At 32.5% G+C, this 13,846-nt stretch overlaps 1 protein-coding gene and 1 non-coding gene across 4 annotated transcripts; both read left to right on the plus strand.

The window, feature by feature from the left end:
• Positions 1-104, plus strand: LOC127902812 (small nucleolar RNA R71). Its single transcript, XR_008055450.1, has one exon. It is a non-coding gene; the product is annotated as a small nucleolar RNA R71 (small nucleolar RNA).
• A 7,518-nt stretch (positions 105-7,622) lies between these two features.
• LOC102624189 (NADPH-dependent pterin aldehyde reductase) lies at positions 7,623-11,862 on the plus strand. 3 transcript variants are annotated; one of them, XM_025095551.2, is made up of 6 exons: positions 7,623-8,123; positions 8,515-8,584; positions 9,206-9,399; positions 10,550-10,722; positions 11,382-11,489; positions 11,605-11,862. In XM_025095551.2, the coding sequence occupies exons 1-5, from the start codon at positions 7,908-7,910 to the stop codon at positions 11,449-11,451; spliced, it is 723 nt and encodes a 240-aa protein (XP_024951319.1). In that variant the 5' UTR covers positions 7,623-7,907; the 3' UTR covers positions 11,452-11,489; positions 11,605-11,862. The 3 variants fall into 3 exon arrangements, with proteins under 3 accessions (XP_024951319.1, XP_052298483.1, XP_006470178.1); XM_052442523.1 differs by having other exon boundaries at positions 11,613-11,862; XM_006470115.4 differs by having other exon boundaries at positions 7,624-8,123; positions 11,382-11,862.
• The last annotated feature ends 1,984 nt before the right edge of the window (positions 11,863-13,846 follow it).

A 13,846-nucleotide genomic window follows, 5' to 3' on the forward strand; every position in this document is an offset into this window, starting at 1 on the left:
TACCCATGATGTGGACACTTCAAGAGTAGCCCATTGAATCGCTCCCATGTTTCGAAAAATTGCTCGTCATCTTTCTGGGTAAACTCCGAGATTTCCCTGCGAATAGCATTGGTTTTATGCACTGGGAAATATTTATTTAAAAATTTTGTAACCATTTGTTCCCATGATGCAATGCTATTAGCAGGCAATGTATTAAGCCATGAACGAGCTCTATCTTTTAAAGAAAATGGGAATAGTCTAAGTTTAACATCATCATCTGAAAAATTCTCATATTTGAATGTTTGACAAATGGCATGAAAATCATTCAAATGATTATATGGATCCTCATTTTCTAGGCCATAAAATGTAGGGAGACAATTTAACACACTAGGTTTTAATTCAAAACTCCTAGCAGCTACATTTGGGTATCTTATGCATGACGTGCTCAAATTAGCTAAGGGACTAAAATAGTCCTTAAATGGCCTCTCCTGTGGTGCTTGTAAATCCATTTTATTTTTAACGTGTTTGTGTGTGCGAAGTGTTTTTTCTAATTCAAGGTCTATAGGTTCAAGATTAGGTAATAATGACCTACGACCATGCATGCAAAATAAATAAAATAAAAATAAAGATGCAAACAAAACAAAAATAAAGATGGGAACAAAACAAATAAAAATAAAGAAGAGGGAGAAATTACGATACTAACCTTATTGCGCTATTACAACCTTTCTATAAAAATACACAAAAATAAATACGTGAAAGAAATTAACTAAAAATTAAATTAATAAGATAAACAAAAAAAATTACAAAGAAAAATAAATGGAAAATTAAATTACAAAATTTTAAAGAAGAGAAAAAGAAAAGAAATACTAACCTTTAAATGTAGATTCACTTTTTTTTTTTAATAATAAAAAAAAAATACAAGAAAACAAATAAAAGAAATTATTCACAAAAATTAATTCTATGAATTAAAATTACTTACCTCCCCGGCAACGGCGCCAAAAACTTGTTGTGCAAATTTTAATGTACTCGCAAGCGCACGAATCTATTGTAGTATAGATCTATGGTGACGAGTGTCGATCCCACGAGGAGGTGGATTTTAATTGTGTAGAATTAATTTTGTAAATGGGTGATTGGATTTATGGTGGAAATGATTTGGAATATGCTAAAACTTAAATTAAAATGGCGAGAATAAATTCTAAAACTGGAATTGAAATGGCGAGAATGAATTGAAGAGAATTCTATTGAAATGACGTACTTGGGTATCTGGATCCGTATCAACATGCATCATGGGCTAAATAATCCGTATTAATGCCAATTAAATCATGAGGGGGGAATCCACACCTCATGAACCACGCTCTAATCAATATGGTGCTAAGGGCTTATCGTGCCAAATAATAATAACCTTATACTAGAGAGCCGGTGTAACCAAGGCGGTATCTAGACAAGACTATTATTATTTGTCGACGAGAAGTCAAAACATCCACAAAAATTAGAGGGGAAGAGAAAATAAATTTACCAAATTAAGCCCATGACACATGTTGAGACTTCACCTTCAACCCAAGCTTGAAAGAAAATTAGCCACTCATAATTGAACTAGGGGCAAAATGGAAATTTATTAAAATACGAAGAAAATACAAGATGGAGAAGGAATTACAGAAAATGGATCCCAAAAATGGATTCAGAGATATCAAATTAGGGGGGGGAGGCCCCCTTTTTATAGATACATGGAGTAAATCATGGCCATCGGATTAAAAATAGTTTGGACGCTCAGGATTGCGCCACGTCATCAGTCAACAGTCCACGGTTTGACCACGCGGATGAACAGTAACACGGTTTGACCCGACTTTGAACAGTAACGCGGTTTGACCCGGATGAACAGTAACGCGGTTTGGTTGAAAATAATCCTGTGTGATGCATGCACCGTACGCGAGATTTTTCGTCCACTGATATGCTGCCACGTCACCATCAACAGTACATAAGAATTTTAGTCCAACAGGATCGTGACACCTCATCAGTCAATGCCACATCATCGGTCAATGCCACGTCATCATCCGTCTATGTGAACAGTGTCGTGAACAGTAACGTATACAGTACCGTACACGTGAATAGTACCGTACATGTGAATAGTGTCATTTTTCCTTTTATGCTCCTCCTAAGGTTTTCGACCGTCCTGAGTTCAAAAGTGATGTCCGTTTTGCCGTCTGATCTCTCCTTTATTGTGAAATGACTATAATGCCCCTAAAATACATAAAATACTTAATTAAAATAAAACACATGTAATTAAATCACAAGAAGGTTAAATATATAAAAGTAAGGGTTGTTAGTAAGACTTAAAATGTAAAATAACGGTTTTCTCCTTTATAAATATGCATTTTCTAATACTCAACAGGCTCCTAGATCACGATCCGCCACCACCACTCCTGTTAGATCACGATCCGTCACCACCACGCTTGTTAGATCACGAACTGTCTCCAATGATCTTCCAGGTTATGACTCAGGTTCGATCTGCACTTGACGTGTGGGCGCCTTTATCACTACCAAAGCAACTAGCACGAGAAAATTTTTCTCTCAATAATGGAGAGAAAAATCTTATTCTCTGATTTGTATAAAGTGGCTTCCCCTTTTTTCTTTAGGGAAAAATAAGCCTTTTATATCACCCTTTAGTGAAAACCCTAGGCTCCAAAAAATGCCATAAATAAAACTCACGTTATTTTCTTTTTCAATAGGGGACCCACCTTGTAAAATAACATAAGGCCCCTTATACAAAAGCTAATTAAATGGAGCCTCCCACTAAATGATATATTTAGGCTTTTGACCCAAATAGCTAGTTATCTTACTTATTAGTCCAGTAGTGATGCAGTCAATTAAATGAGCTAACCCGGGGATCATTTGGGAACATACAATAGTGGCTACAATAATTAGGCCTGTAATTAAACTAGCCCAATTATTTAATTTCAAATCTACTCTACTAAAAGATTGGAACTGACTTCCATAATTGTATGCTCGAATAATAATTCGCCCCAAGCCACATTGATTTCTTTACTGCACAATCCTTTGTACCACATCGTTAATTAAATTGATATCTCAACTGTCCAATCAATTTAATAACATCTTATTCCTTGATCCTTACTGGTTTTCTCTAATGATCATTTTCAACATACTAAATATGTTGACACACTCTGGCCAGAGAATTCTATGATCAAGTACCGAAAACCTATCAAGAGATGTGTTGTACAAATTCTATATTGTTAATCCATAACTCCAATACTCATAATTGCTCCCACCAAGATACCGGGTAATCTTGACCACAAGGATGTGTCGTGCCCATTGGTAACTCAAATGAAATAACAATCACAATCATGAAATCATAATTAACTCAAGATTAATATTACAGTAAAATCAACGCCTATGAGATTTAATAAGTCTGACAGTTATTACAAAGTTAATTAAATCTCATATGTGATCCTGTTCAATGTAGTCGTACTACATCAATAAATTCATACATGATTAAGACAAATCATTCAATGAATTTATTACAGTCTATACCTAAATAAAGTGCCCAACTTTATTTATCAACTGCGAACTAAATTTATTTAATCATAAGATAACTTGTATTTATGTCTTCTGTGAATCCACATGGTGATCACATAAATACATATAATATGATTAAATGGACTTTAATACAAATATTAATGCAATTAAGATATTTGAATAAAATACCTCATTTATTTTATTAATCAGAAAAATTATTTATTACAATTAAATAAACACATATGCTTTTAAAGAGCATATTTTCCCAACATTTTTATGTGTGAAGAAAATATAAGGATCTTGGTTTCCTTTTATAGGCAATAGCAAGCTCAGTCTCCCAATTCCGAATGCAAATATTCAACATAAATAAGTCTAAGTCTAGTCAGTCTTTAGTCAAGCACTCATTGAAACCATTCTTTAAGCCTTATGATGAGAATAGCGAAAATTGTGAAACCATTTTTTAGAGTAATAACTGCCCTTTTTATTATTTCGAGCAAGTTGATTGAAAAATATTGCTTTCGTACAATAATAATAATTGTTCTTTTTATATCACGTCTTTAGAATTTTGATTTAAGCCCTAATTAGGATTGAGGTTTATTGCTTTTAAGTTACCATTGTTGTGGAGGAAAAAAAAACTAAACAATAAAAGTTAATGACATATAGTAAATATGATTTTAAAAAAATAATTTTAACAAATAAATATATTATATATTTTTCATTGTACAAATGTTCTATCAAATCAATTTAGTTTCTAAGTAACAATAGTTAGCATTTATCAAAAACTCTAGTATACTCTAACTTTTTAATTACAATTAGTCAATCATGATACCAAATAGGATTTTAATCAGGATTGGCAAATTGCAAGCTTCGACCGGACTTTTCCAAGCCTTTCCCCTTTAAAAGCCCCTCCAAATTTATACGAGTCGGGCCTAGACCGGACTTGGATTTTCTATTAATTTTAAAATAATTTTTTTAATAAAGTAAAAAGTATTTAAATTATTCAATACATAATAGAATATATCCGAACCACACGTTAAATGTGGAGGCTTACCTAAAAAGGACTAGACCGGGTTCTTCAGGTTGGACCAAAGAATTAAAAGAACTCATGAAATTGGTCTCCGATTATAGCAAAAGTGTCTCATCCATTTATTCACTTACATGTAGCACAATTTAATTTCATCATTTGATTCTTTCCTGCATGTCTCTCCCAATCTTACAGGTATCTTTTCTCTCTCAATAATAACAAAAACTATAATAATACTAAAAATATAACAAACTAGTAAAAATTTGAAATCATTAGAATATTAAGAAATTATGAGTTTGATCCAAATTTTTATATAATGAAGACGCCAGTAACTAAAGATAGATGGTTAGTCATCGATAAACACTACTTATCAACAAAGAAAATATTTTTGCCTATAAATTGATAAATTAGTTGACATTACTTCATGGGTTGCGTATAAATAAATTTTAGGGATAGTGAAATTCGGGCTTAGGCTGGAAAGCCCGAACCCGACCCTAGCACGGCTTTAGGCAGATCAGGTTTTAATGAAGCAGAGATATTTATATTATTTGAATGATAAGTTAGATTTTGATGTATGTTTTAAAACTCAGATTTTGTATATAAGATTTAGTGGCTGTTGAGTAAAAGTATTTTAATTTATTATTCTTAATTGTCCATAATGGTAAATTATATTATGGATATTTTAATAATATAAAATTTTATTAAAATAACAGCATTCAAAATACATTTTAGAGAACGAAATAGACCAATCTTTAACAAATTTATAGTTTATAAAACTTCATTTTTTTTATTAGAGTAGCTTTAAAAGTTGGCTCAAAGAATCTAAAACTTAAAATATACGTTAAAAGGTGTATTTTAGTTAAAGCAATATATAAATTTAAAAATTTTAAACATTTCTTGGGCTTTTGGGCTGGGCTCAGGCTTCGTAGATGAAGTTCAAGTTTGACCTTAGTGTTCAGAAAACATGTTGGGGCGAGCCAAGTTAGCCCGAAACACCAAAACTCAAGTCAAGTCAATTTTTCTGCCATTCCTAATTAATTCACATTTGAAAATTTTATAGTTGGATTGGTTTAGATAGGACAAGACTAAACGATGATGGATGATGCATCGCTGGACATATATGTGAGCACATGACATGTCATTTTCTTGTGAAACGATAAACGACGGATCATCCAATACCATTTTGCCGATTAAATAATTTTAATATTTTTTGTACTATTGTTATTGTCAATATAATTATCATTGTTATTGTTATTATATTTATTATTTTTTTATCTTTATCTTTATTATTCTTACTATTATAATAGATAACAATAGTAAGGACAATAATTAACTAAAAATACTTTAGCAACTCATAACAATCCCTTTCGATTCTTTTAGACGCATAAGCACACAAATGAGAATACAACCTATTCCAATTTCATATACAAGAAATATGAAAAAGAAAAAGAAAATATGAAGTTTGTGGATTTCATATCCACAATATTATGCTATAATGGTGTATTTATATAGCCGAAGTTCATTAGCTTGTTATTTTATTATAATCATAATTATATTTTCAATTGTAACTAATAGTTGCAATTGTAATTGGAATTGTCATCACAATTCTATTAAAATTGGAAAACCAATCTATTAGATGATAGATAAGTAATTTTTATAAACTATAAATTCATTATCTAACATATGAGTGACCCACAACAGTTGGGACTGGAATTTGAACTCAAATGTTGTGATCACTCGCACTTCTTTGTTTTTTTTTATTTTTCTTTTTTTCCAAATACAATTGTAATTATTATTCCATGTAACCGTTAAAAACAAACAATTGATCACTTTTAATAAAATCATTTGGAATTCAACGATGAAGATGGTGCATCGCTCTCATAGGAAAGAAATAGAAGTATTAACACCCACAGCATTTTGAAGGCGATAACATATCATTTACAATCAATACACAAATGAAGAAATAGCATGCGTTGACGCATACTATTTGTGCATGTTAGTTGTAAAAATTTGAGGGACAACGCATCTTTCATATTATATCTGTTTTAATGACTTGTTGTCTTCTATTAAAACGATAAGTGATGGATCAACCCATACAATTGTGTTGATTAAAATATTTTTAATATTTTTTATTATTATTGCAATTGTCATTATAATTATCATTATTATATTTATTTATTTTTATCATTATTATTGCTACCATTATAATAGATAATAACAATACTATACAGTAATTAACAAAGGATATTTTGGCAACTCGTAATAGTCTATTCTGATTCTTAGATGTAGTAAGCACATGGATGGGAATACAACCTATTCCAATTTCATATACAACAACTATGAGAAAGAACAAAAAATAAAGTTTGTTAATTTCATGTCCAAGGTATTATGCTATAATGGTGTATTTCTACAGCCGAATTTTGTTATCTTATTATTTTACTATAATTATAATTTTAATTTTAATTTTAACCAATCTATTGGATGGTAGATAAACAACTTTATTAACTATAAATTTATCATCTAACAGATGAGTGACCCACAATATTTGTAAGTAATAGTTGTAGTTATAATTGGAATTTTAATTATAATTACTATTAAAATTGGGGAACCAATCTATTGGATGGTAGTAGAGGTGACACATAAATATGGACGTTGCCCGCATCCACAAAGATCCAAAAAATCCGAATTCAGAAAAATTTGGATCCACGTAATAAGAATTGAAGATTTAGATATAGAAATTTAGGATCCGCATGCAGTTGGATGTAGATCCAAATCATTTGCATTTAGAAATCGGATATCTAGATCCACATATTTGTTTGAAGTAAATTAAATAAAAAAAAATTTATATGAGAAAACACAAACCCTTAGCTAAAAGCATATTACACACACAAATACTATAATACACCCAAGTATCCATAAACATTATTTTAGATTATTTTAGATTGTCTAGTATTGGATGATTAATTTTTATTTTTAAAATAGTTAAAATATTATAAATTTACAAAAAAATATTTTAAATGTGCATAGCCAAATATTTTAAATATCCATCCAAAATCTGTACAGATATCACTTATATTCAAATCTGCAATAAATAATACGAATGTAGTTGCAAATCCAAATCTTAAAATACCAATACAGATCTGGATCCGGATACACCTACATCCGGATACAGATCTGGTTTTCGCCGTTCCGACCTGGTACTCACCGTATTTTAAAAAAAAAAAAAATCACCAAAATCAGTCTATCCACAACGTGTACACGAACGAAGCCACTGACCGCATCGTATAAAAGCCCACAAAATCGCAAACAAAATAAAAACAGAATAGCGAGCGAAATCGAGAGTTCGAGAGGGAGGGAAATAACAATAACAACGATGGCAGCAACGACGCCGTTTAACGGGATAGGGAAGAGCGTATCGCGAACAGTACTGATAACGGGAGTGAGCAGAGGATTAGGGCGAGCCCTAGCTCAAGAGTTGGCCAAGCGCGGCCACACCGTGATCGGCTGCTCCCGCACTCAGGATAAGCTCACCTCCCTCCAATCAGAACTCCCTAATCCCGACCACCACCTCTTCCTCAATGTCGACATCGTCAGTACTCTGTCTGCCTCTTCCCTCATTCATTCGTTTAATTGCTATTACGTTAAGCTTTATGAGTAATAATAGTGAATGAAATTTCAATTTTTTATCAAAAAGAATTATTTTTTTAATTATCTATAATTGCCTCTTCATCTCAATTTTACTATTTACTACTGAGCAGGGAAAATTAATTTTTTTATCAATTAAGATGGAACAAAATCTGTAATAATTGAGTTGGATGATGTGATTGGTATTGACATAGCAGTATTGACTATTGAGCGAAGCATTGAGAAATGTAATAGGATCGGATATGGGTGTTGCAATGTGTGTTGGCTGAATTGTTTTTAATTTTTGCGGGTGATTTATGGAAATAATAATGAGTGTTTTGATATGATTTTTGCAGAGGTCAAATAGCAGTGTTGAAGAACTAGCACGTCTTGTCGTGGAGAAGAAAGGCGTTCCTGATATTATAGGTATATGATTATGTTTCTTTTTACCTTTTTTTTTTTTCAATGTTTGATTCGTTGTTCTTAGCATTCGACATAACTTTAGGTGTTGGAAATATTTCCGTTGCTAAACTGATTAGCTGGGTTTGGTTTAGTTCTGCTGATTTGAGAATTTTGGCTAAACTCAACCGATTCATTATCTGAGTTAAAAGTGGTGTACCGTCAATTTTTTTATTTATGTTCATTGATTGAACAATAAATTATAGGTACGTATGATGATGTTGCACGAATATGTTGGTAGCATGAAAAGAAATGAGTATTTAGCAGTTTATGAGTTCAGGATGATGAGGACAAGTTTTTGACTTGGAATGTACTTGACTCTTGCCTGTGTATGCATCAATATGGTGGTTAGTTCTCAATTTGATTTTACCCTCTGAATATGCTTGTATGTTGATTCAAAACATCATGTGTCTGTTCTGGTTGTGAAATGACATTTTCTTGAATGTTCTTGGACACTTTGATGTAGAAATATGATTGCTTGTGCAACAATTAGAGAGTATTGATTCTGTCCTTTTTTTTTTTTTTACTTTTAATCCTTCATAATGTGAAACTGCTTTGCCCATAGAGCTAACTTGAATGTATATTCAGTAAACAATGCAGGTACTATTAATAAAAATAACAAGATTTGGGATGTTTCGCCAGAAGAATTCGACACTGTTATTGATACTAATGTGAAAGGCATAGCAAATATGTTGCGTCACTTCATTCCTTTGATGATTCCAATCAAGCAAGGGATTATCGTTAATATGTCTTCTGGTTGGGGAAGATCTGGTGCTGCCCTGGTAATTTGACATGTCCATTGTACTTTATCTGAAACATGTTAGTATTTTCTGAATTATATTGATTTATAATTAGCTTAATATTGCTTTTATTGTTATAACTGTGCACTCAGAGTACATGGCTAGATTTGAATGAAATATCAAACATTTTTCCTTGAATAAACTATAATTCTTTTCCTCCTAGTTTGGTCCTTAAGTTCTGTGATTGATTCCGTTTTGTCTACATTACATTAAATTAGCTGATTTGTCTACTTGTATAGGCAATTTCTTGTTGATATTCCTAACGTTTGGCCAAATGTTGAAATGAACGTGACCAATATGTTTAATGACCAGATATCTTAAAATGTAATAGTCAAATGTCTTGATATGCTGAAATTTCTAATGTCATGAAAATTATTTGTCAAAATCAAATTAAAAGCCTTATCCTTTCTCTCCTCCACACCTTACTTTTTCTCTTTCTTTTTATATCGTCTCCTTGCTAATTCTTTTTCTCCTTGCTTCTCTCTTGGTTTCCTATTTGTCACCTCTCTCTTCTCTGTTGCCCTTTCTCGCCGCTGACCTTGCCTTCTCCTCTCTCTCTCTCTTTTGAATAAGTAATTACACACAGTACATGAGAATTGAACCAAAGACCTAAGTCTTGATAAGGCTGCCTACCAGCCAGTGGGGCTAGACCTTATGGTTAGTAGACCTTAGAGAAGTTATCCATTGAAGCAGGCATTTCTTTAGGGAAATAAATCATGGAGATGATATAGTTGGCACTCCATCATTGGTAATTACAGTTGAGGTGTGAAATTGGTTTTGTAGTAGTCCCCAGATCAGAACTCTCTGAACATGCGAAGTTCGAGGAATTTCTGGGTATCTGAAACGAAATTTGTTTTTAGATTTGTTTTTGGTCTGCCAGAACTCTGGTAAAAGTAGGCTTTGCCTTTTCTTTATTTATACATTATGGATTGTCTGTAACATTACCATCAACCGCTTTAAAACAAAACTACTATGTCAAGTTGAAAAGAATGTGGTCTGTGAGACTGCATTCTTAGGGTTGTATAATGACCTCATTTTTTCGTTTATTATCTATGTCCAAGTGAGGTTGGCATTCCTGACTTCCCTTATAACTGTGATGGTCTATGCTTAAAACCACTTTTTATTTCAACAGGTAGCACCTTATTGTGCTTCAAAATGGGCAGTTGAAGGGTTGTCCAGATCAGTGGCAAAGGAGGTGCCTGATGGGATGGCAATTGTTGCTTTAAATCCTGGTGTTATTAACACTGACATGCTTACGTCCTGCTTTGGCACTTCTGCTGCATCATACCAGCCACCTGATGCATGGTATGTAACTCTCTTTCTTTTTATGGAAAAAGAAATGCCATCTTCTTTCTATATTTGTTTGGTTCTGCCACTGACTGCTTAGGAAACTTGCTTCTAATCAGTAATCACTTATGCAAATCAATGAACTGAAAAAATGTGTATAAAGGATTCTTTGATGAAGTTAGGATGTTCTGGGTTCCTATTGAAAATAAATCAACAAAATGTTGAACAAAATCATAGGAGGAACCTTCTGGTAAAGTGTTGGAAGCTTACTTCAATGGCAATGATTAGATGCTTTCTAAATCTGTTTAATTTTAATACAATGACATCGTTTGTTCATTCTTTAATATAAGACTGAACTTTGTGCCGATTTATATTTGTTGTCATAATCATTAGCTATATATATAGAAAATCATTAGACTGCCTTGATGGCCTGCTAAGCATTCATCATGTATAGTTATGAAGAGAAAAGAGAATACTGCAAGCTGGGGGAAGAATGAGAGTTTTAAGACAGTTTTTGTGTTGAATTTAACAGTCCTGCAGAAATTCATAAAGACCATACCACTGTTATTGCATAATAAATCTCAGTCGTTTGAATTTTATATGTGGTAGATATGTTCATATTATTTACATTATTGGCTTACCTAACAGATGTTTCTTTCATACCATCTATTGCCCAGGGCTTTGAAGGCAGCTACAACGATACTCAATCTTACAGGAGCAGACAATGGTGCATCTCTTACAGTGTGACAGAAGCTTTTACATTCAAAATGCTGGGATCCAGCTAGGCAAGCGTAACAGTTCACCGATCAAATCATATTCACTTATCACTTATTGCATCAAAAAGTAGAGCAAAGTGAACTCAATTCATCTTTTCTGACTTCTATGACACCTCATTGTCAGGAAAGCAGTTATTCTTCTCCATTTGCAATGTTGGTCTTAGGCTGAGGCAGTAGATACTGACCACTGGAAGAGCGTGCTTGTTGTGGCTGTAGGTTAGTACTGTTAATTCCCAATAGTAGTACATTTTAGGAACTGAATACTCTCAACTCGTGCTGTCTTAGATGTGCACGTACACAACGAAATCTTGTATGGTTTAATTAAGATGACGATTCAGATGTGCCTCAATTATTTCGGAAGTGAAATTGTAGGTTTTTCTTTTGGGAGTGTGTTGACTGGCACAAGTTTTTCATATAAATTAGAAAATTAAAAGTTTTTATACCATTAAAACAATGCAATTCTAGTTGTTTGAGTTAAAGCTATTATGGTTGGTTTAACCCTCAAGTCGTTCGCCGGTTTATTATACTACTTTAAAATGTTACAGTCAAAATAGAGGAATCAATGTTCATTTGAAAACAAGAAAGAAGGAAGCGTGAAGCACATTCTACAAGTCGAAGATTACAAGAAAATAAATGCACATTAAATTATGCAAATTTTTGTGTCATATAGTTTAATTCACAAACCAATTGTGGATTTAAGCCAAGATGTACCATTTGAGGCGAACATCAGTCAGATCATGTATGCAAATTACTCGATTATACGAAATTTAGATAAATAATATGTCGGAAAAAATTAGAATAAGTTCCTGTTTGCTTCCATTGCCTACAAGTTGGATTATCACAGAACCTTACTGCCAAACAGGCCTAAAAATTCTTCTAAATGAACCTACATCGCACCACCTATCATGATTACCTAAAATTGGATGATGGAGGACAGAGCATCAAATCTAGTGCGAGAAGGTGGAGCACCTTATGGTGCGTAGCTTCAAGCGTGGCGAACTCCCATAGGGTGGCTGTTGAACATAGTTTTTTTTTTTTTGGCAATGTTGAACATAGTTAAATACTCTGTCTTAGATATTTGATACCTTGGAATTAATGTTTAAATTTATCTTTGCTTGAAGACTTGAGAACCAAAAGTCCACTTGCAGTACTTAACGCTTCCAATGATAACTTGACCAACAAGTACAAGAAAATGCCTGAGACACAGCACATTCTCTTTCAATTTCAAACTCCATTTCTACTTAAATCACCATTTAATAATTACTATGAGATGTTTTAGTTCAAAACAGAGAAGCCTTTGTAAAGAAAGAGGAACTAAAACTAGTGTCCCGAATTTCCCATCCGTTCCAAAATCTTCTTACTTTTTCCGGGAAAAGCTGCATAGTTGCTGAAAGAAAATCAAAATTTTGAAATGCTTACAAGCTCTTAATATGCAAACTGTGTGTATACTTTAAATCTGAAGTAAACAGTCAATGGTCTTGTTTTAATTCATGTGTTCCTCAAGTGGTTTAGATTCTTCTAGCCCACCACTGCTATTCCGTCCCATTTGTGGAACGATTAATCGTGTTCTATATGCAAAAGGAAAATGACATGGAACCACAAATGAGTCCCACCTTAAGCCCACTAAAGCAAATTTTTGGGTAACTTTATTATAAGTTTAACTTTTATTTATTCTTGTGTAAGATAGAGTGGGGTCGGAATGAACTCATTAGGAGTTATCCACTATTTATTTGGGTCCAATATTTTACGTTCACGTTTTGAGTCTTATTAGAAGGAATGGGGTGAAATTCAATAATCGTTTTCGATATAGGGAAAAAAAAAAAAATCACACTCGTTATCATTGTACTAATTGAGATGGTTTCATAGATTGCACCATGCTAATTAAGGATCCATTTGGGATTGAAATTAGTAGGTATAACTTAAAAGGTACAGTACTAAAATATTTAGTAAATATTAACTATTAATATGATTTTTCACTTATATGATTGAAAATTTATTATATATTTAATAATTTTGTCATGCAACATATTATTAACTTTTTTTATAATTACAATTTATTTTTCCGCAACAACCGTATCTTAATAGTTATAGCACATCAATCACAAACAGAACCTAAGGTTGGTATCAACATATTTCTATTAGTTCTGACAAAGGTAGACTGAAAAACAGAATAAACAAAGTGAAATTTGTTTGGTTTTTTGATTTTTCCGTGGGATTGTGATATCTTTGGAACAATATTTTTGATAGACATCAGAAATTTAAGGTTTTTATACCATTAGAACAATGCAATTTTAGTTGTTGAGTTCAAATCTGTTTCAGTTAGTTAATGCTTAACTCGTTCACCGTTTAATAATTAGTGTAAAATG

This window comes from Citrus sinensis, chromosome 5 (assembly GCF_022201045.2).
Source record: "Citrus sinensis cultivar Valencia sweet orange chromosome 5, DVS_A1.0, whole genome shotgun sequence".
Taxonomy (NCBI): Eukaryota; Viridiplantae; Streptophyta; class Magnoliopsida; order Sapindales; family Rutaceae; genus Citrus; species Citrus sinensis.